This window comes from Physeter macrocephalus, chromosome 17, assembly GCF_002837175.3.
Source record: "Physeter macrocephalus isolate SW-GA chromosome 17, ASM283717v5, whole genome shotgun sequence".
NCBI classification, from domain to species: domain Eukaryota; kingdom Metazoa; phylum Chordata; class Mammalia; order Artiodactyla; family Physeteridae; genus Physeter; species Physeter macrocephalus.
In genome coordinates, this window is record NC_041230.1 from 53724369 (window position 1) to 53750128 (window position 25760).

Here is a 25760-nt window from a genome sequence, read left to right on the forward strand (position 1 = left end):
GAGCAGCCAGGGTGCGGCCCAAGTCACGCTACGCCACGCCGATCTGATGGAGTCCACACGGTGCTGGGCCTGCCAGGGCAGCCCCTGGACTCACCGTGATCTTCGTGCCCCTGGCATGCTTCCCGTGGAAGCTGAGCATGACGATCTCCAGGCCGTGGCTGCCGTAGGTGCCCTTGAAGAGGCCAGGCCTGATCAGGTCGTCCGGGTGGCTGGGCGGGAGGTAGATGCGGCGGTAGGTCAGGCAGTTGCTGCAGGGGGAGCGGGCAGCATGAGAGTTCGGCCACAGAGCCGCACGGGAGCAGGGGCAGGAGTACAGAGCTCATGCACCTCCGGCCATGCTGCATAGGGCGGGCTCGGCAGGGTGGCCCAGGGCAGCCAGGGTTAGCTCCCCACCAGGCCAGTGGGGAGCAGGGGCAGCCCTCGTTCCTGAGCTACGCTCCCCCCAACTCACATGTGCACGGCACACCTCACACCTTCTCCATCACCCTGGGGCAGGAACCCCTGAGACTGCAAAGGGGCTAAACAGGGGCCATGGGACAGGGTCCGGGGGCAGAGGGCACAGCAGCAGGGAGGCTAAGAGGCCCCCCAGGTGGACGTGGGAAAGCAACTATGAGGCTCTAACACACAGGCCAGGCCGGTGACAGCACACGGCTGGTGGGTGATGATAGTCCAACAGACAGAAAACAGACACCGAGGTGGGCCAGGAGACAGGGAGTGTGCTCACAGTACCCTGAGAAAAGGACCACGTTCACAGTACGCAGAGAGGGGAACTGTGCACACAGCACCCACCAGGAGACCGTGTTCACAGCACCCGGAGAGGGACTGTGCACACAGCACCCACCGGGAGACCGTGTTCACAGTACCTGAGACAGAGGCTGCTCACACCCAGCGAGGGGCTGCACTTACTCATACTGACTGGTGTAGATGAACTTCATCAGGATGAGCTCCTGCATGTGCTCGTGGAAAATGTCCTCCAGCGTCCGCCCCCATTCTTCCCTCAGCCACGTGCGGAATTCCTTCAAGAGAACACAGGTCACGAAAACCACCACAACACTAGGGCTCGGAGAGGCTGTGATGCTGAGTGCATGGGATGAAGACAGAGGCCAGGCAAGAGGGAGGGGAGCTGCTGTGTGTTTGGTCTCCCAGCTCCTGGCTTCCCTTCCTGTTGAGGCGTGGTGCCAGGGGCTCTGGTCCCCGCTTTCCCCGACTTCAACAGGAAGGAAGCGCGGGGACCGTGGGGGTCCTTCGGGGAGGATGGGGCCGCAGCCCGTGTCAAGAGCGCCTAGGGGGCAGCTGTGCAAGCCTCACTTCTGTGCCACCCACACAGGTGGCGTCTACACTGAGCCTGGTTCTCAGATTTCTGGGGAAGTGGGCACAGCAGACCCCTGTGCCAGCCGAGTCAGCAGAACTGCTTTCTGCAGCCACCAATGAGGAACAGGATAGGGACAGGCGGGGCAAAGAGTGTGGGTGGATTTTCCTTTTTAAAATGTGCCTTCACTGGGATTGACATATACACACTGCTATACATAAAATAGATAACTAATAAGGACCTACTTGTATAACACAGGGAACTCTACTCAGTACTCTGTAATGACCTATATGGGAAAAGAATTTTTAAAAGTGTGGATATATGCATATGTATAACTGATTCACTTTGTACAGCAGGAAATAACACCACGTTGTAAATCAACCCTACTTCAATAAAAATTTTTTGAATAAAATAAAATAAAATGTGCCTTCACAGTTATGTTCAGTAAGTATATTTGTAAAAAGAAAACTTTCATAAACACCTCATCTGCAAAGCCCAATAATTCATTATGGAATCGAATAATGAAGGATATTTAGTGCTTAACAGTTTCATTCTGTACACTTAACGTAACTAATCCACAGCTCTGAGATCCTAACTCAACACAGTGTTTCTAATGAATATCTAGAATTAGCTCTACAAACAGAAGCAAAAGCAATTTACAAAAAAAAAAAAAAAAGCTACAATCTGTCAATTGCTTTAATATGTTACTGCCCAAACCCTGGCAAAGAAGAGAAATTACTAGTGACTGAAATAAACAACTATTAGAACTACAAGGTCAATATATAAAATTAACTGAATTTTTGTATACTAGCAGCACAAAACTGGAAAGTAAAAAAAAACCTTAAAAATCCTACTTACAACAGCCTCAAAAGACATAGGACTTAGGAATAAACATTACAAAACATGTGTGATACCTCTACTCCGAAAACCACTAGACGCTGCTGAAAGGCAGGGGAAGAGGCCTACAGAGCAGAGGAACCTGCGAACTGGGAGACTCGGTACCAGGTCAGCAACTGTCTCCAAACTGATCTACAGACTCAACATCAGGCCAATCGTAATCCCACCATGCTTTCCGTAGAAACTGACAAGCTGATTCTGGAATTCGTTTGGTACATCCAGAGCAATCTTGCAAAAGAACAAGGTTGGAGGATGTACACTAGCGTGCACTGTGACCCACTACAAGACGACAGTAACCAAGATGGTACCTGAGCAAGAGGGCAGAACTAAAGAGAGAGCCTGGAGGGAGTTCCCTGGTGGCCTAGTGGTTACGATTCCGGGCTTTTGCTGCCATGGCTTGGGTTCGATCCCTGGTCGGGGAACTGAGATGCTGCAAGCCATGCGGCCAGAAAAAAAAAGAGAGAGAGAAAGAGCCTGGAAACACCCACGTGTGTCTCAGGAGTGGACTTTCAATCACAGCGTCCAAGCCACCCGCCAGGGAAAGAAAGTCTTTTACACAAATGGTGCTCAAACAACTGCACAACCACAGGGAGCAAAGGAGCCCCGATCCCCACCTCACACCACACACAGGAACCATTCAAGATGGGTCACAGACCGAAAAGTAAAGTGAAGCTACCAAACTTCTAAAAAGAAGAGAGAGAGAGAGAGAGAGACACTCTCTTTGCAACTGGGGGGTAAGCAAAGTTTTTTAAGACACAGAAAACAATAACCACTAAGGAAAAAACCTGACAAATTAGACTTCACCCAAATCAAAATCTTCCACTTAAGTGGCTTAACTCATCAAGGAGAGGCCCTTAAAAAAAAATCAAATAGAGAGATAACAGATCAAAATGGAAGTAAAAGAATGTAGTGATTTCAGTGTTGCCACGGGGCATAATCAGACTTGAGCCAAATACCATGAAGCTGGCCTGTGAACAGTCATCGTCTTATTTACTTTGCATGAGAAGGTCAGTCATTAAGAATACCAAGCAGACCCCATTACTCAGAACAAACACGCTTACTATGAAATTATCTTACCAGATATGTATCCACAAGGAAAAACACAGGGGCCTAGAACATATCAGACAAGAGTAAGTCCACTATGGACCCAGGGCTCAGCCACCGCGGCCAACACCGCCCCATCACTGCTTCACTCTGCACAGCGGCCTAGGAGCTGCGTGCTAACATCTTCCCTGTTCTACAGAGGTTTGGGGCTTGGAAAAGTCAACAGACCTTTCCAGAGCCACCCAGCTAGCAGGTGGCAGAATCAAACCTAACCAAAGGCCACGTGCTAACCGGTCTCATCTCTGCCAGGGCCAATGCCAAGGCTGGCAGGAACGCAGTGAGGCAGGGGGCTCACGTGCCCTGGTGGGCTGTAAACGGGGACCAGCAAACTGACAGCATGTAAAGAGAATTTGGAATATCTTCAGGGCCTTTTACCCAATTCCATTTCTGTACAATCCAAAACCACAACGTTTTTGCAGAGTTCAGGCAGTGGGTCACAGTAATAATGCCCGGCATCTCTCCTGGGCGGCTCCGACCAGGACTGGCACTAAGTGATTCACCTGCAGTGTCTTACTCAACCCTCCAGAATCACTCGGCACCACAGGTAATCTCATGACCCCGTTTTACAGACAAGGGCTGAGGCTCCCAGAGGCTAAGTCACCGAGGCACATGGTCAGGAGGGTAACAGGGGAATATCTGACCACAAACCCCAAGTCCAACTGCAGGACGGTCACACACCTACAGTCATTACATCGCAGCAGATGACAGATGGAACGCTGCATTAAAAATAAGGTTGTAGGGACTTTCCTGGTGGTCCAGTGGTTAAGATTCTACACTTCCAATGCAGGGGGCATGGGTTCAATCCCTGGTCAGGGAACTAAGATCCTGCATGCTGAGCAACATGGCCAAAAAAAAAAAAAAAAATTTGTAAAGGAGTCTAATGAGACTGGGAAATGTTTCTGGAATAACGGTTAAGCTAAAAAAAAAAAAAGAAAAACGATCCAAATTAGATAGTTAGACTGCAATTACATCACAAAGGCTGAATGAAACTTGAAGGGATGATGGAGCACGGGCACGGAGGCCACTCCTCGTGGGGCTGTGTCAGCACTCTTTTCCCTCCCGATTCTGAGGATTTCGTATCTGATGATGACGAGGTATCATTTTAGGAATGTGGCGAGAAAGTGCATAAGACAAAGGAAAGCAAAATAAAAGCCACTTGTGTGCAACTGAGGGGAGTCCAGAGCCAGAGCCTTTCTGCAGGGCCGAGCACAGCGCAGGTAGGGCCAGGCCACACGCCCTTCCCTGTCTCTGCTCCTCCTCACAGCCCCCCCCCGCCCCGATTTCCAGAAGCCTCAGGCTGCAGGGCCTGGACGGGGCGGCGGCAGGGAGGGAAGATGGCGGCTCAGCCGCACCATCATCCAGGAAGAAGAGCAGGCAGCATCTGCAGCGAGAGCCAGGGAGCAGACGCACGGCTGGGGTCTGGGCGGGCGAAGGCCTGAGCTGCTCTCAAAGGCCCAGGAGGTGAAGCTGTATTTTGAGGGGCACAGGGAGGGCCCCCAGGAGGGGCACATAAGGAGCAAGCAGGACACCCCAGTCCTGAGAGGCCAGATCCCGCCGCAGGACGTGGCCATGGAAGGTGCACAAAGCTGGCAGAAGTCCCAGAACTGGGGACTGGGACAGGGAGTGGGGTGGCTGGCAAGCCTCAGGATGCAGCTTATGCAAAGCTGGCCTTGGGTGTTGACGAAGGGATCACAGCCAGCACGGCCTGCAGGGGCTGGGGCGGGCATCTCCACATCTCTCCACGGTACCAAGGACAGCCTTCTGCCTGGGGACAGTGATAAGCAAGGCCCGCTCACCTTCCGACCCTCCTAGGCCACCAGGAGTGCTCCACTCCGTTGGGAAGCACCCTTGTGGCCCAGAATTTTAAGTGACTATCAACCTTCAGAGCACAGAGCAGCCCGGAATCCGGGGCTGAGTCTTTCACCTCTTTTCAGAGCTGTCAGGACACACGGCAGTGCCCACCTCACGGCTCCTCCTCTCTCCCTGGAGCCTGAAGTCACGCTCTGGGTCTGAAAGATTCAGCTAGAGGGTGAAGATGTTTCAGGCTGACACAGGAATCCACGGGAGAACCCGTCCCCCAGTCCCCCAGCTCCCCACTTGGAGGGCGAGAGGGAGGGACACGGGAGACAGCACAAGGAGCCAGCAAAGCGGCCCCGGGCCACTGAGATGGACAGAGCGACTGTGCCTCAGACAGCAAGCCCCCCTGCCCCCATGACTCTAGGTGGATCCCTCGGCACCTCAGGCAGCCCAGCCCCTGCCCTGCCTGCAGACGCGCGCGGCATCGCGCATCTCCCCACCCCAACCCGGCAGGAGTCCCAAGCCCACTATTAAATGATTCCGAGGCCTAGAGAGAAAAGAAAGGCTCCCCAGTTCTAGAAGCCAACGAAAGACTGCTCCTAAAGCCAAAGACAGCACAAAAAATGTTAGACCAAGCCCGTTCATCAAGGCAGAAGTCCTAAATAAAACAGGATCAAAGAGCATCCAAGAGCAGAGAGAACTGTACCCCACAATCAAACAAGACTCTTCTCATGACTTCAAAGTGGTTAGAAATCTATTAACATAAGTCATCACGTTACTAAATTAAGGGGAAAAAAAATCACCTGATGGTTTCCACAGAGGCTCAAAAAAACTGGTAAATTCAACATCATTTCTCAATTAAAACAAACAAAGCCCTCTTAATAAAACACGAATAAACAACTCCATCCCTAGCCTAATAATGTATATCTTGACCCCAAGGCCATCTTGCTGCCTCAGGACAGGACCATGTGAACCACACCCACCACTAGACAAGGGTGTTGTCCTCACCACAAGGGGTCAAGGAAGAAGAAAATGTCATTATCTGCAGATAATCAGTATTATCCTGGAAAACTCAAGGTAATCAACTCAAAGATGCTCATAAATGAAAGAGAAGGTAGTAAGATGGGTGGGTACAAAATTAATATGCAACAGCTTTTTATATAAAATCACCCGCTGAAAGATATGAGAGCCAAGAGTCCACTTACAACAGCAACAAAAGACCAGACACTTTACAACAAACGTGCAAGATCTACCTGAAGAAAATCAAATTCAAATGGCAGCACAGGACAAAGATGGCGTTTTGAATCGTAGAGAAAATCTGGATCACTCAGCACCAGTGCTGGGGTGACTGAGGGGTACCTGCACTACAGCCAAGGCGGGCTGAAGCTCACCCTACAGAATAAACCCACAGAACCAGCGATAAATGTGGGAAACAAACGCGTGAAAATGAAACCACGAGCTCGCCTGTAAGTATAATTTCAAAGTGGGGAAAGGATTTTAAGATGACATCAAACTAAGAAGCTATTAAGGAAGGGGAACTCCCTGGCGGTCCAGTGGTTAGGGCTCTGCGCTTTCACTGCCGAGAGCCCAGGTTTGATCCCTGGTCGGGGAGCTAAGATCCCGCAAGCCACACAGTGTGGCCAAAAAACAAAAGGAAAAGACAGATACAACTGCAAATATAAAAATTAAAAACTAAATTCCACAAGTGAAAACATACCTCATATCAAACCAAAAGACAAAAGAATGAAGGAGGAAAAGATATTTGCATCTCATATCTTGAAGGGTTCACTTCCTCACGGGATGAAAGCTCCTACAAATCAATTAGAAACATAACAACACCAAACAGAACCAGGCAAAGGATATGAACACAGATTTCACAGAAAAGGAACCACAGGACACTAATCTTAGCCTCAGACACAAGAGGAATGCAAATTAACCACCAAAGTCAGGATTCCAACAAAGCATTTTATTCTCACCTTAACTTCTAGGTGTTTTTCTAGTTTCCACAAGGAGCATGTTATTACCTTCATAATGAGAAAAAACACCATTCCGTCTCCAAATTGGTGAGGCCACACACGGCAGCTGGCTCACAGGAACTTTCTCTGATCCCAGAGTGCGTATTTCCAGAAATCCATTACATGGCCCTTTTACGGTCTCAACGGCCGAGGAGGTTCTATTCTTGGAAGATATGTTGTCGACGTGTTTCACTTAAACGTGGACTTGGAGCAGCCACTGATGTGTATGTGGTTGTATGTGAGACCGTGAATGACGGCGTTATTAGGGAAGGAGGCACGTCATTACCATCATCGTCACATACCATGCATTTGGGAAAACAAGGGCCTCGTTTACCCTCAACAGATTCCAAGCAGCACGTGTGTACTCTCCATCTGCGCTGTCTCCCCGCAGACCCCTGGCTACCAGGGACCCAGCAGACTCAGAAACGCCAAGAGATGCACCCGACAAATAAACGCAAGCTGCCACGAGCATCCCGTATTTAAAGGTCCGAGGTTTTCCTAACAATGTTTCGAGATGGTGGTGTAACTAGAACTCAAAGGAGATGTGAGATTACTCGTGCGGAAAGGAAACCCAAAGACACTCACTCAGGCAGGCTCACCCGCCACGTGGCTGTGACCTGGGAGCCTCCACCATGGGGTTCACGCCGATAAAGGCCTCTGGTCTTCCTGCACTTCACATCCAGGAAGAGACCCCACCGCCCGTGGGCCTCTTGTCAAAGGGGCGACGGAGAACCAGGCAGAGAACTATTTCTACTCGGCCCGTTCACCCTGAGGGTGGTGGGGACTCGGAACCTGGGCCCAGCACACACGCCCACGGCGCCAGCATGAGCCCAGGAGGCGGCCCTCCCTTCAAACCACCCACCCTCTCGGCTGCCCCGCAGGACAGGAGGGTCCGGCCTCACCTCCTGCCTCCCACCAGACATCCTGTGGTGGTCCGTCTGGTTGCACTTGGTGGAGAACTCGTCCTTCTTCACGATCTTGAGCGTCCACAACAAGGAGAAAGGGTAACGGTCAGCCCCTAACCCCCAGCAGAGCAGGCGCGCACCAGTTCCTCCGCACCCAGGCATCCCACGCATCTACAGGAGCCCAGGTGGACACCGGATCGCGGCTGGTCTAAGGAGGAAGGCCGGAACCCCCCCGAGCACACGCTTCCCTCCCAGGGGGCCAGGCGTCGCTGTCCCCCGGGGCGCCCGAGAGCAGCCCAAAGGGGCTGGCGCTCTCCCACTGAGACAGAGAACAGGCTTGCTCGCGGGCTGGCCACCTGCCAGGCCCACATCCGAGAGCAGAACGTCTGGTTCCAAGCTGACGCCCTTGCGAAGAGGAGAAAAACGAACAGTGAGGAATCTCGCTTGGAAGGCCAATCGGTTCTAACCAGAGACAGAATCCGGGGAGGCTCCAGCAAGTGAATCTCTGAGGAGTGACAGCAGCATAAAGAGCGCACAGAAGGGCCGGGCCAGGGCCCGCTTCCCGCTCCTGCTGACCGGCACGGGCGCGGTGCGCAGCTGGGGAGACCCTGGCAAACAGCTGGCAGCAGGCCCGGGAAGAAGTGAGGAGACCCAGCCCCTTACCTGCACACGCTGCCCCGCGTGCTCACCTGGACGTGGCCGTTGTGGGGCCCCCTGTGGCCGTACATGCACTCCACCGTGGCCGACTTCCTCTCCATCAGGTGGATTCGGAACAAGGGCTTGAACCGCATCGGGTCGTCCACGTGAGGGTCATGCGGAGGCAGGTACATCCAGCCAACGATGAACAAGCCGTCCACCTGTGCAGAGGTCCACACACGGGGGAGCGGGAGGCTGAGGCTCGGCCTCCGCACCCCCCAGATCACCACGAGGACCATTCCCGCCTCCACACCCCGGTCCCGCGGGGACCCTGGGGCCCCATCCAGCGCAGCAGGACGAGCGCGGCCCCGCCCACCAGTGTGTGTTAATCGAACAGTGGTTTATGCAACATGAAACATGGTGACTAAAGTGGATGACACCGCTATATCAGTGAAATCTACTAAGAAATACAACTCAGTGCTCTCCCCACCCCTCAAAAAAACATAAAAATGTGAGGTGATGGGTACGTTAATTAGCTAGACGGGAGAATCCTTCTACGGTGTACTTGTACATCAGATCAGATCACCACAATGTACGTTTTATATATCTTACAGTTTTGTCAATTATACCTAAATAAAGCTGAAAAAGTAACTAAATGTTTTAATAGAAAATATAGTGGTTAGCCCCAAATCCGAGCAAACCTTTTAGAGAGAACTTCCAGCTATGAAGTGGGGGTGGGTAGGTGCCGGGAGCACAAGCTAAAAGACATAAGAAAGAAGCAGGAATGATCCAGAAAGTGTGACACCCAATAGGGCAACTGACCAGAGGAAAACGGGGGTACTGCTTTCCACAGAAGAGACGCAGGAGGCAAAACAAACCAGGCAGCACGAGGGCCTGGTTAGATCCTCATGTGAACAAGCCAGCTGTCGAAGGCAGTTCTGAGACGGTCAGGGAGCCTCAAGCGTGGACTGGGTCTCAGGTAATCCAGGAATTACTGCCACTGCTGTGAGGTGTGGTCAGGACCTCACATGTGTGGGAACGTTGGAAACACCCACATGGTTAGAGATCCACACCGAAGTACAAACATGAACTGACACGGGCCTGGGATTTGCTTTAAAATACTGAAAAGAAAAGGCAAAGGGGCAGAGACAGACACCAGGAACCTGGCACACTACAGCCAACCTCTGAGTCCAGGAGGTGGGCGTCTGTGGGCGCTCACCCTGCCATTCCCACTACCCTCGTATGTGTTCAAAATGGCAAATGATAAAAGTGGTGATCAGGTCAAAGGAGGGGGCAGTCTCCAGGCACGTTCTCAGTGGAGGGGAGAGGGTGGCCTCTATAGCCCACTTGGGATGCCCCAGCAGTCGCTCCTGCCTTCCTGGGGGAGACTACGTTCACAGCTTCCGGCTCTAGCGACAGAGGAGAGAACTTAATCGCTAACCGTCTGAGACAAGAGCCAATTGGCGGTGTTCTGTCATGGGCTCGTTTTCCCCTAATTATCCCCTGCTTTCAGAAGCCTTTTTCTTTTTTTTTTTAACTCTATTACTCACTGCCAGTAAGACAAACAATTATCACCCTCCCCGACGAAAAGAAAGGAAAGAACCTGCCCACGCTGGGAGCTGTGTCTTGGCCCCTGTGAGAATGTTCTAAAAGCAAGGCTTCCCCAGTGAGATTAAACATAACAAATGTAAAGCGAGTTTCTTCACAGATGTTTCCACCAAATTATAAAGAATATGAAGCAATATTTATCCCTGCCCAAACCCCACCTGGTGAGCAAAATACAGAGTGACAAAGTAACCAGTCACCCCGTGGCCTACGTGAATCACGCTCGGGGGAGGCCACAGTGAGGCTCCCTGGGGGCCCCAACGGCCACAGAGAGGCAGACGCGCGAGCCGTGACACGAGCTGCGGCCAGTCCCCTGGACTCGGCTTCTGGCCTGCCGAGCGCGTGTGCAGCTCCGGCCAGAGGGCACCTGGCTGTGTTTTCCCTGCACCATCAGCTACGGCAACATCAAGGCCAGGCCCCTGCCCAGAGCTCAGCAAGTACAATGGCCCGACTCAGGTCCCGGCTTCTGTCCCAGAGGCACCACTCGCGCCTGGCAAGAGCACCGGCCAGGGCTGCATCCTGCTAGACGCCGACACAAGTTAAGCCCAAGAAAAGTCAAATCTGAGTTTCTCAAATGGACCCCAAAATGAGCCGCTATTCTAATATGCTTCTAGGCAAGTGACCAAGAAGCATATAAAAATTAAAACCAGAAGACTCTTCTCCTGGCTACGACCAAGGAGCTTGTATCAAACAGCCCCTCCTGCTGAGACCAGCTATAAAGACTGAATAAAGTAAAGTTAAAATGCTGCTTGTAGACCTCAGGGGGCAAGCCTGAAGAGAAGGGACAGACACCTGCCAGGACACCAAGCCTATGCCACTTGGTCCCTGGGTGGAGAGGGCCTGGCATGGGCTTTCTGCCTAGGGCCAGCCTCCGAGGGCCCCACGCGGCCTCCTTTTCTTTTAGCCTGCAGACCCCTGATGTAGGGCAACGAACCAGTGCACAAACCAACACTGGAGTGTCCCAGGGGTGTGAAGGCCGACGGCCCTCAATGCCCAAGAGGCAGGGACCGGGGAAGGCATCCCGTCATCACGAAGTTCGGGGACGTGGCAGAAGCCAAGAGCCACTTAAAATGAATCTCTGCTTGTTTAGAAAATAAAACCTGGCCCAATGAGTCTTTGTGAACGACTGGCCTGCCCCTTGGAAGGAGGACGCAGTCCCATCCGCAAGAACCCAGGCCCGACGCTCCGGGACTTACCACCACATTCAGCAGTCCTCCATACGGCCCGATATCTGGCTGCCACAGTCCTAAAATGTGTCTGTATCGGTGAAGCACTACAGGGAGAGAGAGAGGACAGGACTTCATTGTAGAGCCAGCTGATCTTCACTTTACAGTCAGTAATCGGAGGAAAGGGCGTGAGGAAGAGGAGGAGGGACATGTGAAGACATCCCTCACGAAGGCTCGTAACAGAGCCTTGCAAACAAATGTGGATTCGAGCAACTCTTACAAGTGTCTAAATCATTCTAAGAGTAAAAATGTAACAGACAACTGGGTCATTTTGAAACCCAGCCTCTGCGTATCAGCTCCAATGACAGGGAACTGCTGCCTCGAAGGACGTGCAGTGGGCGCCCTTGTGAAGCAATGAACCTCCCCTCCCATCAGTCTACTCAACGGAGGAGATGTGAGATTCTTTACCATGGGCAGAGTCCAAAACATCGTGGGGCTGTAGAGTAAGATTTAATTGGGTCATCTGTCTTTCTTTCAAACACACACACACACACACACACACACACACACACACACACACACATTCCCCCTTATTTCAAAAGCAGTGCATGGATATTCATTGAGGGCAACGGGAGAAAAGGGCACCTAATGCCGACCTGAGACCCCACTGCAGGGCCATGGCCAGCACAGTAAATGCCCTGGGAAGAGCCCTTCACTTCCATTTCCTCTGCACGTGTATTTGTTGAGTGAACAGTGAACAAGTGAAAGAATGAGCAAACTGCACAAAGAAGACAACCAGCTCATGCAGGGCCCTGCCTGCCAGCTTCAGGGTCTGGGGTCTCTCTGCAGCCAGTGTGTGGTGGTAAAGTTTATATGTCAACTGGACTTGGCCATGGGGGGACCAGACATTCTTAGTCAAACATTATTCTGGTATGTCTGTGTTCCCAGATGAGATTAACATTTAAATCTGTGGACAGAGAAAGCAGATTGCCCTCCCTAGTGTGGTGGGCCTTGTCCAATCAGTCGAAGGCCCGAGCAGAAGAAGGCTGGTGCTCCCACCAGTAAGGAGACGCTCCTCCTGCCTGGCTGCAGGCTGGGATATCAGTCTTTTCTAACTTCGAACTCTAACTAAATCATGGGCTCTTCCTGAAGAGGACAAAAAGGCTAACCCTCCCACAAATGCAGGGGAATTTTCTCCTGCCTGACTGCGTTGAGCTGGGACATTGGTCTTTTCCAGCCTCTGGATTCGAACTGAAACATGGGCTCTTCCTGGGTCTGGAGGCTGCCGGATTTCAGACTGGAACTACACCATCAGCTCCTGTGGGTCTCCAGCCTGCTGACTGGAGATCCCGGGACTTGTCAGCCTCCATAGCTGTGCGATCTAATTCCTTATAATAATCTCTTTATATATGAAGCAATTGGTTCTGTGTCTGAAAACCCTAGCTAATACCCAGTGGGAGCCATGGATGGTCTCCAAGTGCTGGAGCGGCATCATCACAACAGACTTCAGGAAGGAAGACCAAGCAGCAGGGCCCAGAGGGACCTGAGCCCAGACAGCAGCTCTCCAGCCACCCCTTGGTCTGGGGTACAGAGAAGAGGAATGTGAGGCCAGAACCATCCCAAGCCTGCAGGGCATGCAGACGGCTGGTGGGAAAATACCAGCTGTTCCCCAAGGTTTCAGCCTAAAGACACACTTCTCTAAACGAGCCTTGACGGTCTGCAGGGCGCCTGCCACTCATCCTGTATGCAATCCTCTGAGTCGGTTTACAAGACACACATTAAAGTCAGTGGCTATTTTACGGCCACACCCTGATGGGTTTTGTGTTTGTTAAACAAGCAGTAATAAGCAGGGTCGGGAGCCATAAACAAATACTGAACTCAGACAGTGCATCACACACTCAGGTGTTTAGGGGTGAAATCAACTGATGGCTACCAGTTACCCTGAAATGCATCGCAAAACAGGATGGACGGATGGACGGGTGTGTGGGAGTGAAGTGGAGCAGGGTGCTATGGACTCGGGTAAACGGGTGTTCACTGCACAATTCTTTCTACTTTTCTGTGTGTTTTTTAAATTTCACGATAAAATAGCGGAGAGAAAATTAAATGGGCCTATACAGCATGGTCTTCTCTCGTCTCCCCTCCCCTCATCTCCCATCTTGACTGCTGGCAACGTCTGGTTCTTTCCAAGATCAATCAATCTGATCTCGAAGCCCCTGGAAAGACTGTTCAAAGAATATGCCACAGACTCAGCAACTTCCAAAGGGGAGTTCTTTGTTTTGCTTTAAAAGCAACATCTCTTTGAAATAAAAGCTCAGCCTCCCATGTGTGCTTAGAGCAGCAACTGTCTCTGGATTTTAAGCTCTGTGCCCATTAGAAGACTCGGGTGTGCCCCTCGCTCCCGCTGACACGACGCTGGCTCGCCCAGCCTGGGCCCACCCAGGACAATCCGAGCGGTGGTGAGAGACCAACGTCGTGCGCTGGACTGTGAGGCACGGGAGTTCCTAAGGCCACGTGACACCTGTGTTTTATAACGCATTCTGTAAGAAGTCTCAGAGTTAGTCCGGCAGAAGTGACCTGAAAGACTCAACAAGTGCAGGCAGCACTCAGACAGAAGGAGTCCACTTGAGTCACACGAAACTCTAGGTGTCAGGAGTGGGAGGGCAGCCTGTCCACACGGCAACCTTCTGTGCCCGGGGCCTGCTGGGGAGGGCAGCTCTAAGGTGTCACCACCACAGGAGGTAAGGAGCACGATGAGCTCAGGCACCGGCCCCTGTGCTCTCCTCTGACCCGCACCCGGGCCCTGCCCAGGGCACACAAGGGGCCTGCGGGCTTAAGACAGAACCCACGGCACCTCCTGGCCCAGGCGCTGACCACACCCCAGGGCTCCTGGCCTGGAAGCAGATCCCAGCTCAACAAGCCCTCCCGACGCTGTTTCCAAACAACCGCTGACCATGCAGGAGAGTAAACGGGATTAAGTCCCAATGACACCGGCTCAGGTGCAGACGGCGGGCTTGGGACCTACGACAGCAAAGTGGACTGGGTCAGACCCTTCGGTGCTTTCCTGTCCGAGACAGGCGTGCTCAAAGGGCCCAGCTCTTAGGAGACCACAGAAGCCAGGCATTCGTGGGCAAGGCGGCCCAAACACCAGAGAATCACACCTAAACTCAGTCAGAATAACGACAACACTCCTGCTCTCAGCCCCACGAAGCAGGACTTCGGCCTTCCAGGATGAGCACCAGCTCAGACTCTTCCAACCACCGATCCCCGAGGTCAGCAAGGCTGTGATCAGAAAAGCACCCCTGGCTCTGACGCAACCCTCCTACTCCCCAAAATAGGAACAATAGTCCAAGATGGCTAAGGGACGGCTCAGCTCAGGAGCTAACAGGAAAAGAGTCCTAGTCAGGGTTCTCATCTGCCAACAGGAAGGGTCACTTAACAAGCCAACTGGGAAACTGTGATACACTGGACAACACCCAACCCAAAAGATCCAGCTCTCCTTGCACAGCATATGCTCTGATACCGAGCGGTCGCTTCGCTGCTGTCCTCCCGGCAGCTGCCATTGCCCACCCACGCTCGGGACAGCGGCCCACCACCCAGCAAGGCCAGAACATCTTTCTTGAATCACCACATCTGTCGCTGCAGAACTGAGGTTTCTTGCCCAAAGGAAAATCATACACGCAACTAATGGTATCTCCTGCCACTTGCTAGAAGCTTTTGGTAATTAGAATAAAATCAGAGGAGGGAACACTTCCAAACTCATTCTATGAGGCCGGCATTACCCTGATACTAAAACCAGACACAGAGAGCACGATAAAAAAAAAATCACAGGCCAAGAGTCCTGTGAACATAGATGCAAAAATCCTCAACAAAATATCAGCAAACCAAAATGGATCATAAACCATGATCAAGTGGGATTTATCCCAGGGATGCCAGGGTGGTGCAACATCCGCAAATCAATCAATGTACTACACCACATTTACAAGATGAAGGCTAAAAAAAATCACATGATCATCTCAATACATGCAGACAAGGCTTTTGACAAAATTCAACATCCATTTATGACAAATGGGTATGGAGAGAATGTACCTCAACACAGTAAAGGCCATGTATGACAAACCCACAGCCAGTATCACACTCAAAATGAAAAGCTGAAATCTTTTGAAAGACAAGGCTGCCCACTCTCCCCACTTTCATTCAATGTAGGATTGGAAGTCCTAGCCAGAGCAATTAGGCAAGAAAAAGAAATAAAAGGTATTCAAATTGAAAAAGAAGAAGTAAGACAGTCACTATTTGCAGATGACATGATACTATATATAGAAAATCCTAAGGACACCACCAAAAAGCTATTAGAGCTGATATATGAATTCAGTAACATTGCAGGATACAAAATCAATACACAGAACAAAATCAGGAGAAACATTCCATAGACACATAATCAGCAGAGGGTCTCTCCTCTCTCAGACGTACATACCATTGGTGCCCCACTGCCCTTTCCAGGAGCACCCTTCTGTTTTATTCTTACCGATGGTCTCCCTCCTTCCTCAGTAACCATCCTGCAATGTGTTCTTGGCTCCACTTGGCAGATTGGACTTTGGAGGGGCCTTCCCCTCCAAAGACTCTACCCTGTGTTATCTGCACCTGAGGATTAAAAGTGGTGTGTCCGTCTCCTCACCAGTGGAGGGGTGGGGGGTGTTCCACCAAATTCCTAGTACCTACTCGAGCAATCTGAAGCACTGCCAAGATGCTGGGTGTGAACCTCAAAACCCAGAGCCCTACAGGTACACGACGTTATTTTTAAGTTCAAAGTGCACTCGGACAGTCACCATCGATTAGCACACACAGACACGTGTTAGACCCGTCGTAAAGGCAATATATCCCCTAGGACACTCCCGGCACCTTACAGACATGGATTATCAAGACTATCAGGAAGCTACATACACACACCAAGAGCAGCTGATCTGGGCCACAAGGCTGTGGGGAGACATCCGCTCTCGGGTCCAGGGGAACGTGGCGCAGAGGACTTCAGGGGACCAGGGGACACGAGGCCCCACGGCTCTAGGAAGAGCACACGTGGATGAGGAACAGCCCCAGGGCCTCGTTCCTTACAAGCCAGTTGCCACAGCACACGTCTCTGGAGCTTTGGTGAGTGTCAGAGGATGGATTCCGAGCTGCCCTCGGTTAGGACACACTAGGACACTGGAACACAGAACACCTGGGCATACAGAGGTTTCAAATTCAGTTGAAACTGGTTTTTTTTTTCATGCATGTAAGTTTTTCACTGATGTACAGACCAGTCCACAGAGAAAGGCAACCAATGCTGACAACTGGTTATTTTCATTATGTTCTCTAGATCTTTCAAGTTTTCTACTGTACTTTTAAAACTACACTCACACCTCAATGGGACAGTAGTCCCCAATTAAAACAAGTCTGCAATACAGCTACAAGCAACTGGAGGGCATCACGGTATGTGGCTCTAGTCCAGACACTCTGGACGTGGTCTCCTAGAAGCATGGTAGAAAGTCTGGACTCAGGACTTGTCCTCATCAGCTGCAGGAAGCTTCTGGCCACCGCTTGGGGACAAAAAGAACCCCCCCCAAAACAACTCTAGGTGCTTCCTAGGTCCCGGCCACCCCCAGAGGTGGGTCAGAATTCCACACTAGCCCTATGCTATTAAGTTCCAGATGCGCTGTTGTTCCAGAAGAAGCCTGTGACAGCGGTGTGACATAATGGACCTCTAAGTGCTTGTCTGCTTGTATCAAAAATCCCGCGGCACCCAGTTCCCGTCAGCACAGCCAGTGCCATTGATCCGCTGTTCTTATCAATACCCGCTCCGTCACCATCTCTCCCGTGGGGCTGGAGAAGGCACCGGGGCTCACTGACTGCTAAGCAGGGAGAGCAGCGCAGTCCGTGACAAAATGTTCTAGACAGCCTACTGCCGAGATGGCAGGGAAAAGAACAGAACTCGCGTCCTCATAGCCAGCCGGCCCAGCCCCAGACTTGTGGTGATCGCTCCCACACGCCTCCCCCCGGGGCCTAGGTGACACACCAGGTGGGTTTGTTAGCCCAGACACCACCCCAAAACATGCTGCCCACACCCGGGCAGCCCCGTCCGGACCCCAGGATAACCCCCTGAGTAAAACGGGGCCAGCCAGCACATGGCAGCTAGGTGGCTGGAGTCTGATGGGGGTTAGGAGAAAATCCACAAACGACTCTATTCCCTCTACTCTGAGTAGGTTTTGTTAGAAACTAGGCACTTCTTTTTTTTTTTTTTAAAGATCTTTTTTGATGTGGACCAGTTTTAAAGTCTTTATTGACTGTGTAACAATATTGCTTCCGCTTTATGTTTCGGTTTTTTTGGCCGCTAGGCATGCGGGATCTTAGCTCCCTGACCAGGGATTGAACCCAAGCCCCCTGCATTGGAAGGCGAAGTCTTAAACCGCTGGACCACCAGGGAAGTCCCGAAACCGTGCACCTCTAAGACTCAGAAGTGGGTCTGCTCCACGGTGGCAACACTGACATGAGGAGCACTCGGAGGGCGGGGAGCAAAGAGCAGAAGGGGTGTCCCTGTGCTTCTTGAAACGTAAAAACAGCTTTCAGGACTTCCCTGGCGGCGCAGTGGTTAAGAATCCACCTGCCAACGCAGGGGACACAGGTTTGATCCCTGGTCCGGGAAGATCTCACATGCCGCAGAGCAACTAAGCCCACGAGCCACAACAACTGAAGCCTGTGCACCCTAGAGCCCGCAGGCCGCAACTACTGAGCCCACGTGCCACAACTACTGAAGCCGCGCACCTAGAGCCCGTGCTCCACAACAAGAGAAGCCACCGCAATGAGAAGCCCGCGCACCGCAATGAAGAGCAGCCCCCGCTCGCTGCGCCTAGAGAAAGCCCGCGCACAGCAACGAAGACCCAACGCAGCCAAAAATAAGTAAACAAAATTAATAACTTAAAGAAAAGAAAAAACAGCTTTCAGTGCATCTCGGCCCAACCCAAGAAAAGGCAGGGACAGCATTCATCACCCATGGCATGTGGCTTAGCAAGTTTCCAGAGCTCAAGTAATGCCAATCGAAGGAGGAGTCAGGACCTAAATAATCAACTGTCTCTACACACTTTTGTTGTGTGTGTGTATGTAAACTCTTTGAATTGACAAATGCTGTGAAAACATGATTGACTAATAAAGCCTAGATGTGAATGCTTACGTTCCATTTTGGAATAGAAAGGTTTTGAGGCTTCTACTCTGTCTCAAGAAGCGATAAATGTTAAAATGCACAGCAACGTGGTGATCTTGCTTGGTACAACCCAAAAACCCAAAGCTGCTGCGGACACCCGGCCCGTCTGTGCAGCCGCCCTGGAGTCGCCACTCAAGAGTGACCGTGGTTGTGCCAAGCCACGGAGGACACTGCAGCAGTGAAAACCAGCAAAAGCCAAGGAGGTCAGCTCGCTCTCGGGACCAAAGCTGTCTCGTGCTGTGAGTGAGAGGCCCTATCCATGCAGCTTCTCGGTCTTGCTTGCCCACAAAAGCGGAAGCCAGCAGGAGATACGTACGGCAGGTGTAAACATCTCTGTATTCCATGTGCTCGAAATCGGGAAGAATTTTCATGAAACGGCCCGACTTCACACGAGGGTTTATACCTGAACAGACACAGCAGGGAAAGGGCTGAAGATGGTTCTGCCTCCTCGACTGTAGAAACCATTTTCACAGGACTCAACACCTGTCCCTCACCGACATCACACGCTTCCCTACATCCTCGACCCCCAGAACCTTGGGAGGCAAGCGGTTGCCAAGGAGGCAGGCCTGGCCAGAAGGAACCGTGGTGACAGGTGTTCCTGTCAGTCAGTGATCCACCCCAGGAGCTCATGATGGCAGGCCTGCTCGGGACCACCTCCGGGCTCTCTCCCCATCACCCACCACAATCGGCGGGGCTCACCGAGGTGGGAGAGCAGAGGTCGCAGCTCACAGATACTTGGGGTGACTGTGTGGGGAACCCTGTGCCCCAACTAGCATCCCCAGCTTGCCCGCTGCACACCTGGCATTGTCCTTCACCTGCTGCATGTGTGTGTTTTGTTTTTGACAAAGGACAGTGTCTGCCAGCCTCCTAACTCAATCAGACCCCTTCATCCCTGGACTGAGGTAGCTGACTCTACCATCTAAGCAGGAACTAGGAGCGACTGTCTTTACCACCTATTCCAGAAGCTAAGTGATTTTCTCCTGGATAAGGCCTTCAAAGCAAATTCACAAAAACACAGTTCCTGCACTGTGAAAATGAAAACTGAAGCTCGCTTTGGCCGGGGCAGATCAAACGCTCTGGGGTGCTGATAACAGATGATATGAACCAGTCTCTGGATTTGGCAACCCTGTTCAAGGGGTGGAGAGCCAGCAGTCAAAGAAGTCTCCAGATGTCCTCCTTTGCCTGTGACCTCGCCGAGGCCCTCGTGCCCTCTCCCTGGCCCACCTGGACCTCCCCCTCTCTCCTGCTCACCTGCCCATCCACCTGTGTCCAGACGTCCCCTCCAAAAGACAGAGGCCCCCAAGGCCCCAGCAACCCCTCTGCCCACAGCTGAGATGAGCTCTATGGGGGCCTTCTTTCTCACACGTGTTCTCCTCTGGGAGCTTCAGCCCCCAACACCCAGCAGGTGTGAGCACCTGCCTCCCTCCAGGAGTATACTGAGGGCTTACAACTCTTAGAGAGAACTCAAGTTGCCTTGAGAGGGTATCATCAAATGGCCTAACAAACTCAAAAAGCAGTGAGATGATAAGGACTTCTCATATTAGATCCTCATGGAAACAGCTGACCGTCCCAAAAGCCAGGAACCTCTCGTTTCTGGGCGCTCACAGGGACTCCTGTGCGGAGTGTGCCCCTGACTTGGACACGACGCCCATCGCGAGGGCGGCCTCCTGGATTCTCTGCTCTGGGAAGCAACGCTGGAGCCGAGAGTGGAGCGGGGCCCTGGGGGCACCCCCAGAATGGAGGGCGGGAGGGGAGGGAAGGGGACACAACCACCTTTCCTCCCCTGGAACTCCGGGCTTTGCAGGATTCAAAGTGGCACTGTTCTCACCACTGAGACCACAAGACAGGAAGGAGTTACATTTTCACGAGACGTGACCACTCGGGCCCCAAGACCCACCTCCCCTGGAGACACGCATTCTCTTGGGTGGGTGGGACACGAAGCAGAGGCCAGAGAAGAAACCAAAGTGCAAACCTGCACAGGGAAGGAAGAGCGGGAGGCCTTGCGCAGACCAGCCCTGCCCTGGGCTTCAGGACCAAGGACAGGGGCACGGGGGCGTGGAGAGGGGCGGTGGGTCGGGATGGCGTCTGAGGGTGGGTGAGGATGCAGGCCGAGCCCCTCGGCAAGTGGGGAGAAGGGGACACTGGGAGGTGGCAGAAGTTGGGCTGGGACACACAGGGTTCCCAGAGAAGGTGGGAGGGGGCAACAGCCTTGAAGGCACAGCCGAGCGCCAACATCGAGAACCACACGTGCCCATGGCGGCCGGGGAAGGTCCACGAAGAACTTAGAGCCTCCAACAGGAGATCTCCCCACTCGTGAGCAAATTCTAACCCAGGAACACTGGCCAATCCAACATCCCAAATGGCCACGGGATCGAGGTGGAGAGAAGTCTGATGGCATGAAGAAATCAGCCCAGATTCAGGGACCGACTGCGCCCCCCCGGGCTGTCTCCCCACAGAGCCGATGCTCGGCAGAAGTCCACGCTCTCCCTGTGCGGGGGATGCGGGACACAGGGGGAGAGGCGTCTCCCAGGGGGGCTCTGAGAGCAGCAAACCCACTGGAAAGAGGGAACACAGCAAGCGACGCCAACGAGCAAGCCCCTGGCCCTGGAAGGAAGCCTCCAGCACGCTGGCTCCCACCCAGCAGCCTGGCCCGGGAAGGCCCTCCATCCTGAATCACAGGATTTCCCGAGCAGGAGCCCGGTCCCCAGCCTCTGGGTGCTTAAGTAAGAAGCACCATCTGGTCTAAGTGTTCGGTGCAGAACTGCTGCAGAGTTCAAAAGAATGTGTCAGCCAAAATCTACCAAGATGGTTTTAAGATGAACACTTAAGGTCCTTTTCAGAGAGGTCAACAGGTCAACCTTAGGCCAAAGAGAAGAGGGCCGTCATGACCCTTCTTACCCCGTCCCTAACTACCCAGCCCCGAGGGTTAACGAACACGCCACACCCCGCCGGGCAGGGACAGGCGGGCTGCTCCCCGCGGGACGGTGTGCCCGCTGCCCCTGGGCGACGTCAGTGCCAACAGACACCCTCACAGCCTCACGCAAAGGGCCCTGAGGAAGGGCCAGCAGAGAGGTGCTTGGGGCCGGGGGCTCTAGGCATCACGGAGCGTTGCTGGCGACTCTGGAAAGCAAAGGGGCGGGGACAAGAAATGGGGGCGCTGGGAGACTCAACGTGCCCGCAGGAAACAAGCCAAGGAAGGGCCGGGGCTGGTGCGGTCAGGGTGGCGGGGAGGGGCCCTGGCAGCTGTCACGGCTGCATGTCACAGTCGCTCCTGGTGTCCACGTCTCCAACCAGGCTGCGGGCCTGGGACCTAGAGAGACGGGCACCTCCAAGCACACCAGAGTTGCTTCCAGGGCAGCCACGCTTCCCAGAGGAAAGACACCTTCATCCACCTGCGCTGCAAAGTCAGGGTCCTGATTCACTCAGAAACGGAGAAGAGGGCCCCCGACCTTCTCAGTGCTGTTCCTACCAGCGCTGTCTCTACCATGTCAAGACTGGATTTAAAGGGTATCTGAGAGCAGACCTGCGGGCTGAGGGCCGTGGACTTTTATTTTCCGTGGCTGACGTCACCGAGCACCTGCTTCTGGAACAAGTTAACAGGAGATGGTGACAGATTAACTTACGCTTCGCGTAGACGTCTCGGCAAGACACGCCCGTGATCTCCAGCTTCCGCAAGTTTTCACAAACGCCGTACTCTGCAACAAGAAACGTTTGCTGGAAATTACAGTCAAGAAGTCATAAAGCAGCAGAAATATTAATAGACAGATGTGCGGGTGGGGGTGGAGCAGGCATGCCTCAGCCTTGGCCTTGTCTTCTCAGCCCGACCCTTCTTTCACTGTGGAGATTTCATGGGCCTTCTCCACATTCAGTCAACGCCCTCACTCACCAATGAAGCCACTATTCTATATTTAGGCAATACCACTCCGAATGAAATAGCAACCTGCCATGTCTATTCTGATAAGCTCTAGAAACCTAATCGCTCAAACCCACAACCAGACATCCTGGTTTATGACCACGGTGTGGCAGAAACTCAGAGTCTGGAGACGATGCGAGTTCCCATGGAAATGAGACCATCACTGGTGTCAGGGTTCCAGGAAGGCCCCCCCAAGCCCCTCCTGATTCTGTTAAACGAAGACACAGCTGGGGCTGCCCGGGACGGCCCTGAAGCAAATCCCCGAGGCTCACCACCACGGCCAGTGCTCCGCCCCACCTCGGGGAGAGAAACCCAGGCGTGGAGAGGCTGGGGACTCAGCCGTCCTTCCAGAAGGGGGACTGCAGTCTGGCCAGCAAAAGCCTGTCCGCCTCATCACATCACAGGCCCCACCCCGGCCCCAAGGCCTGGTCTCTTCAGTGGAGTGGAAGATGACACTAACCCAACGCTTCTGTGAGGGTTTCGACCGTGTCCAAGCCAAGCTCAAGACGCAGACGGTGGAGAAACGAGTCGGGGCGGGGTGGTTAGCACCTGGCAAACCTCCCTGAGATGGGCCTGCCCGACGGTGCTGCCTTCCCTGCTTCCACTGCTGATGAACAGACCACGGCCTTGCTCGTCACCAGACAAAACGCACGCTTTACCCTCCTGCCAGGAAGCGTGTGGACTCGGCTCTGGAGTGTTAGGCAAGTTACAAGAACTTGTGAGGAACTAGATAACAACATGTGCTTGTTTGTGACCTTCGACGGGGTGACACCTGCATGGCACATGAGTCACCAGCAACTGTGAGGCCCCGGTTTGTCAAAATCCTTGCAGACCATGCCAGGGACCCGCTGGAAGGGCCACTCCCGCCCTGGTCGGCGACCAAGCTGGAGCTGGTCTACCCGTGCTCTTGAGAAGAGCTCTGCTCCACGTTGAGCTGTTTTCATGATTCCCCGTCTGCTCTGGGATGTCCACCACGTCCAGGTGGCCCACCTTACGACCACAGCGGCTGTCACCACCTCGTGTGCTCTCCATAAACAGTGTCCTTCCCTCGCACCAACCAGGCACTCCAAAACCGTCACCGCACAACACTGGTGCCTCGGTTTGTTTCCTGTGTGGCGTTGAAAGGACAGCTCCTCTCCCAGTTCCAGCAGCGACCAGGGCACGCAGTAGACGAGATGCGCCTCTTGCTGCCTCATTGACGAGACAGTTTGGGAGCCGGGGTAGGGGTGTGGGGGGGGCGTGGTCTTCTCTGAACTGCGCGCTTTTGTGATACATGTGGACACCCTGCCGGTGAGATGCAGGGCACCGACCCAAGGTGCATCCGAGTGTGCCCCGGCGGCCTGCAGCACACTGAAGCAGCAGTGCTGCCCCACAGCATCTGCTGACCCAGTGGGTGATTTTTGCATCTGAGCCCAGCGATCCTCTGACCTGCTAGAGACAACGCACCGCCTCCCAGCACCTGTTCAGACTTCCAAGCGATTCTAAGGTTTTTAGCCAGGATGACCAAATTGTCAAGAATCTCTGCACATCGTGTCAAGAAAAGGTGCTGGTAATATCACACAAGAGATGAACCTGCACAAGCAGACAAACCATCCACAGAAACGCCACTGACAATCAGAAGAAAAGCAAAAGTATGATGCAGGGCTAATAAATACAGCAATGCTTAGTGGGTTTTTCTTAATGTTCCCGAAAGATAATAAATTCACCGAAGCGGAACAATGTCATTCTGACCCAACTGCTCCTTCAAGAAATGTTCAGTATTTTTCACATGATGGAAAAATCTTTTTTTTAAACAGTGGCTCAGAACAATTCCACATCCTCTGACTGTTCCATAAACCTTCCCATAAGTCATCAGGGAAAGTGCCCTTAAAATAGCATTAAGGCCAGTGTACATGCAGCACCACAGATCCTTCCCCCTAGAAAAACTCACCAGTGTTAACGCCATCCTACCCAAGACCAGCGTTAACGCCGTCCTACCCAAGATGGTTAAAGTTAGCACAGCAAACCGTGCTGCCCACAGCTGCTTTCTAAGTGCCAAATTTGGGTTGCAGGCTGCCGATTCAAATACTTTCCTTGCTAATCTATGACATAAAGTAGCTTGTGAAAGTCTGTTTTGAAAGTGTCTACTCCAAAAATGGCAGCAAGTAAAAAACAGTTGGGAAGGGGGAGAAAAATGGGTGAGCTGGACTTGAGGAAATTTAAATTACCATATGATACAGCCGTCTCCTATTTCTGGGTACATACCCCAAAGAGATGAAAGCAGAGACTCAGAGGTGTCGGTACACCCATGTTTAGAGCAGCACTATTCACAACAGCCAAGAAGGGGAAGCAACCCAAGTGCCCATCGATGGATGATGGATAAGCAAAACAGGGTCCATCCACACCATGGACTATTATTCAGCCTTAAAACGGAAGGAGAGTCTGACACCTGCTATAGCCTGGCCGAACCTTGAGGACGTTGTGCTGAGTGAGATAAGCAGTCACAAAAGGACAATACTGTATGATTCCACTTATATGAGGTCCCTATAGAATAGTCAAATTTCACAAAGACAGAAAGTAGAATGGTGAGTGCAGGGGCTGAGGAAGGGAAAACGGGGAGTCAGTGTTTAATGGGGACTGAGTGTCAGCTGGATAAGATGGAAAAGTTCTGGAGATGATGGTGGTGATGGCTGCACAACAATGTGAACATACTTAATGCCCCTAAACTGTAGCTTAAAAATGGTTAAAGTGATAAATTGTATTTTGTGTATATGTTACCACAATAAAAAAATTAAGTTGCCACTTCAAATACTCCAATCAGAAAATTTCCAGAAAGGTACTGAACAAATGTTTTGCCAAGACGGAAAAACAGCCCAGGAATCTGGGCCAAGTCGACACTGAAGCTCCACCCTCCGGTGACCTGACTGCCAGGGGCGCACTTCCTGTCCAGTGAGGTCAGTACTGTGTGACGGGCATTACCGAAAACCCCTGCCCCCAGAGCATGTGTCTGAATGTGCAGGAAGTCGATTCAGTCTCTGCGGGTGGGAATGGGTGAGAAGAGTTGCCTCTCTCCCTCTTTTCCACTCTCTTGCCCCTACAGGAGAGCCCAAGGAACACACGCTGCTTCCTGAGGCTCCTTCTCTCGAAGAGAAGATTAACGGAGATTAACGGAGGCAGTACCTGTGCCAGCCGTGGCTGAGATGTGC

The 25760-nt window shown here is 52.6% G+C and overlaps 1 protein-coding gene across 13 annotated transcripts in view; it reads right to left on the reverse strand.

Annotated features, from left to right (window-relative positions):
* The window catches only part of FBXO31 (F-box protein 31), a 45151-nt gene that overhangs the window by 7028 nt on the left and 12363 nt on the right, over positions 1–25760 (reverse strand). For 9 of the 13 annotated variants that reach the window (XR_008615562.1, XR_008615564.1, XR_008615565.1 and 6 more), the window contains exons 2-9: positions 22286–22357; positions 18979–19065; positions 16379–16489; positions 11465–11541; positions 8717–8884; positions 8025–8099; positions 907–1016; positions 95–248 (exon numbers count right to left, since the gene is read on the reverse strand). Coding sequence is in view for 8 of the 13 variants with exons in the window: in XM_055079137.1 (XP_054935112.1) it covers positions 95–248; positions 907–1016; positions 8025–8099; positions 8717–8884; positions 11465–11541; positions 16379–16489; positions 18979–19065; positions 22286–22357 (854 nt within the window). In the remaining 5 variants the exon portion in view is untranslated. Of the gene's footprint in view, positions 1–94; positions 249–906; positions 1017–8024; positions 8100–8716; positions 8885–9364; positions 9384–11464; positions 11542–16378; positions 16490–18978; positions 19066–22285; positions 22358–25760 lie in introns of those variants that run through there. The other 4 variants (XM_028478063.2, XM_055079135.1, XM_028478064.2 and 1 more) reach the window with 4 other exon arrangements.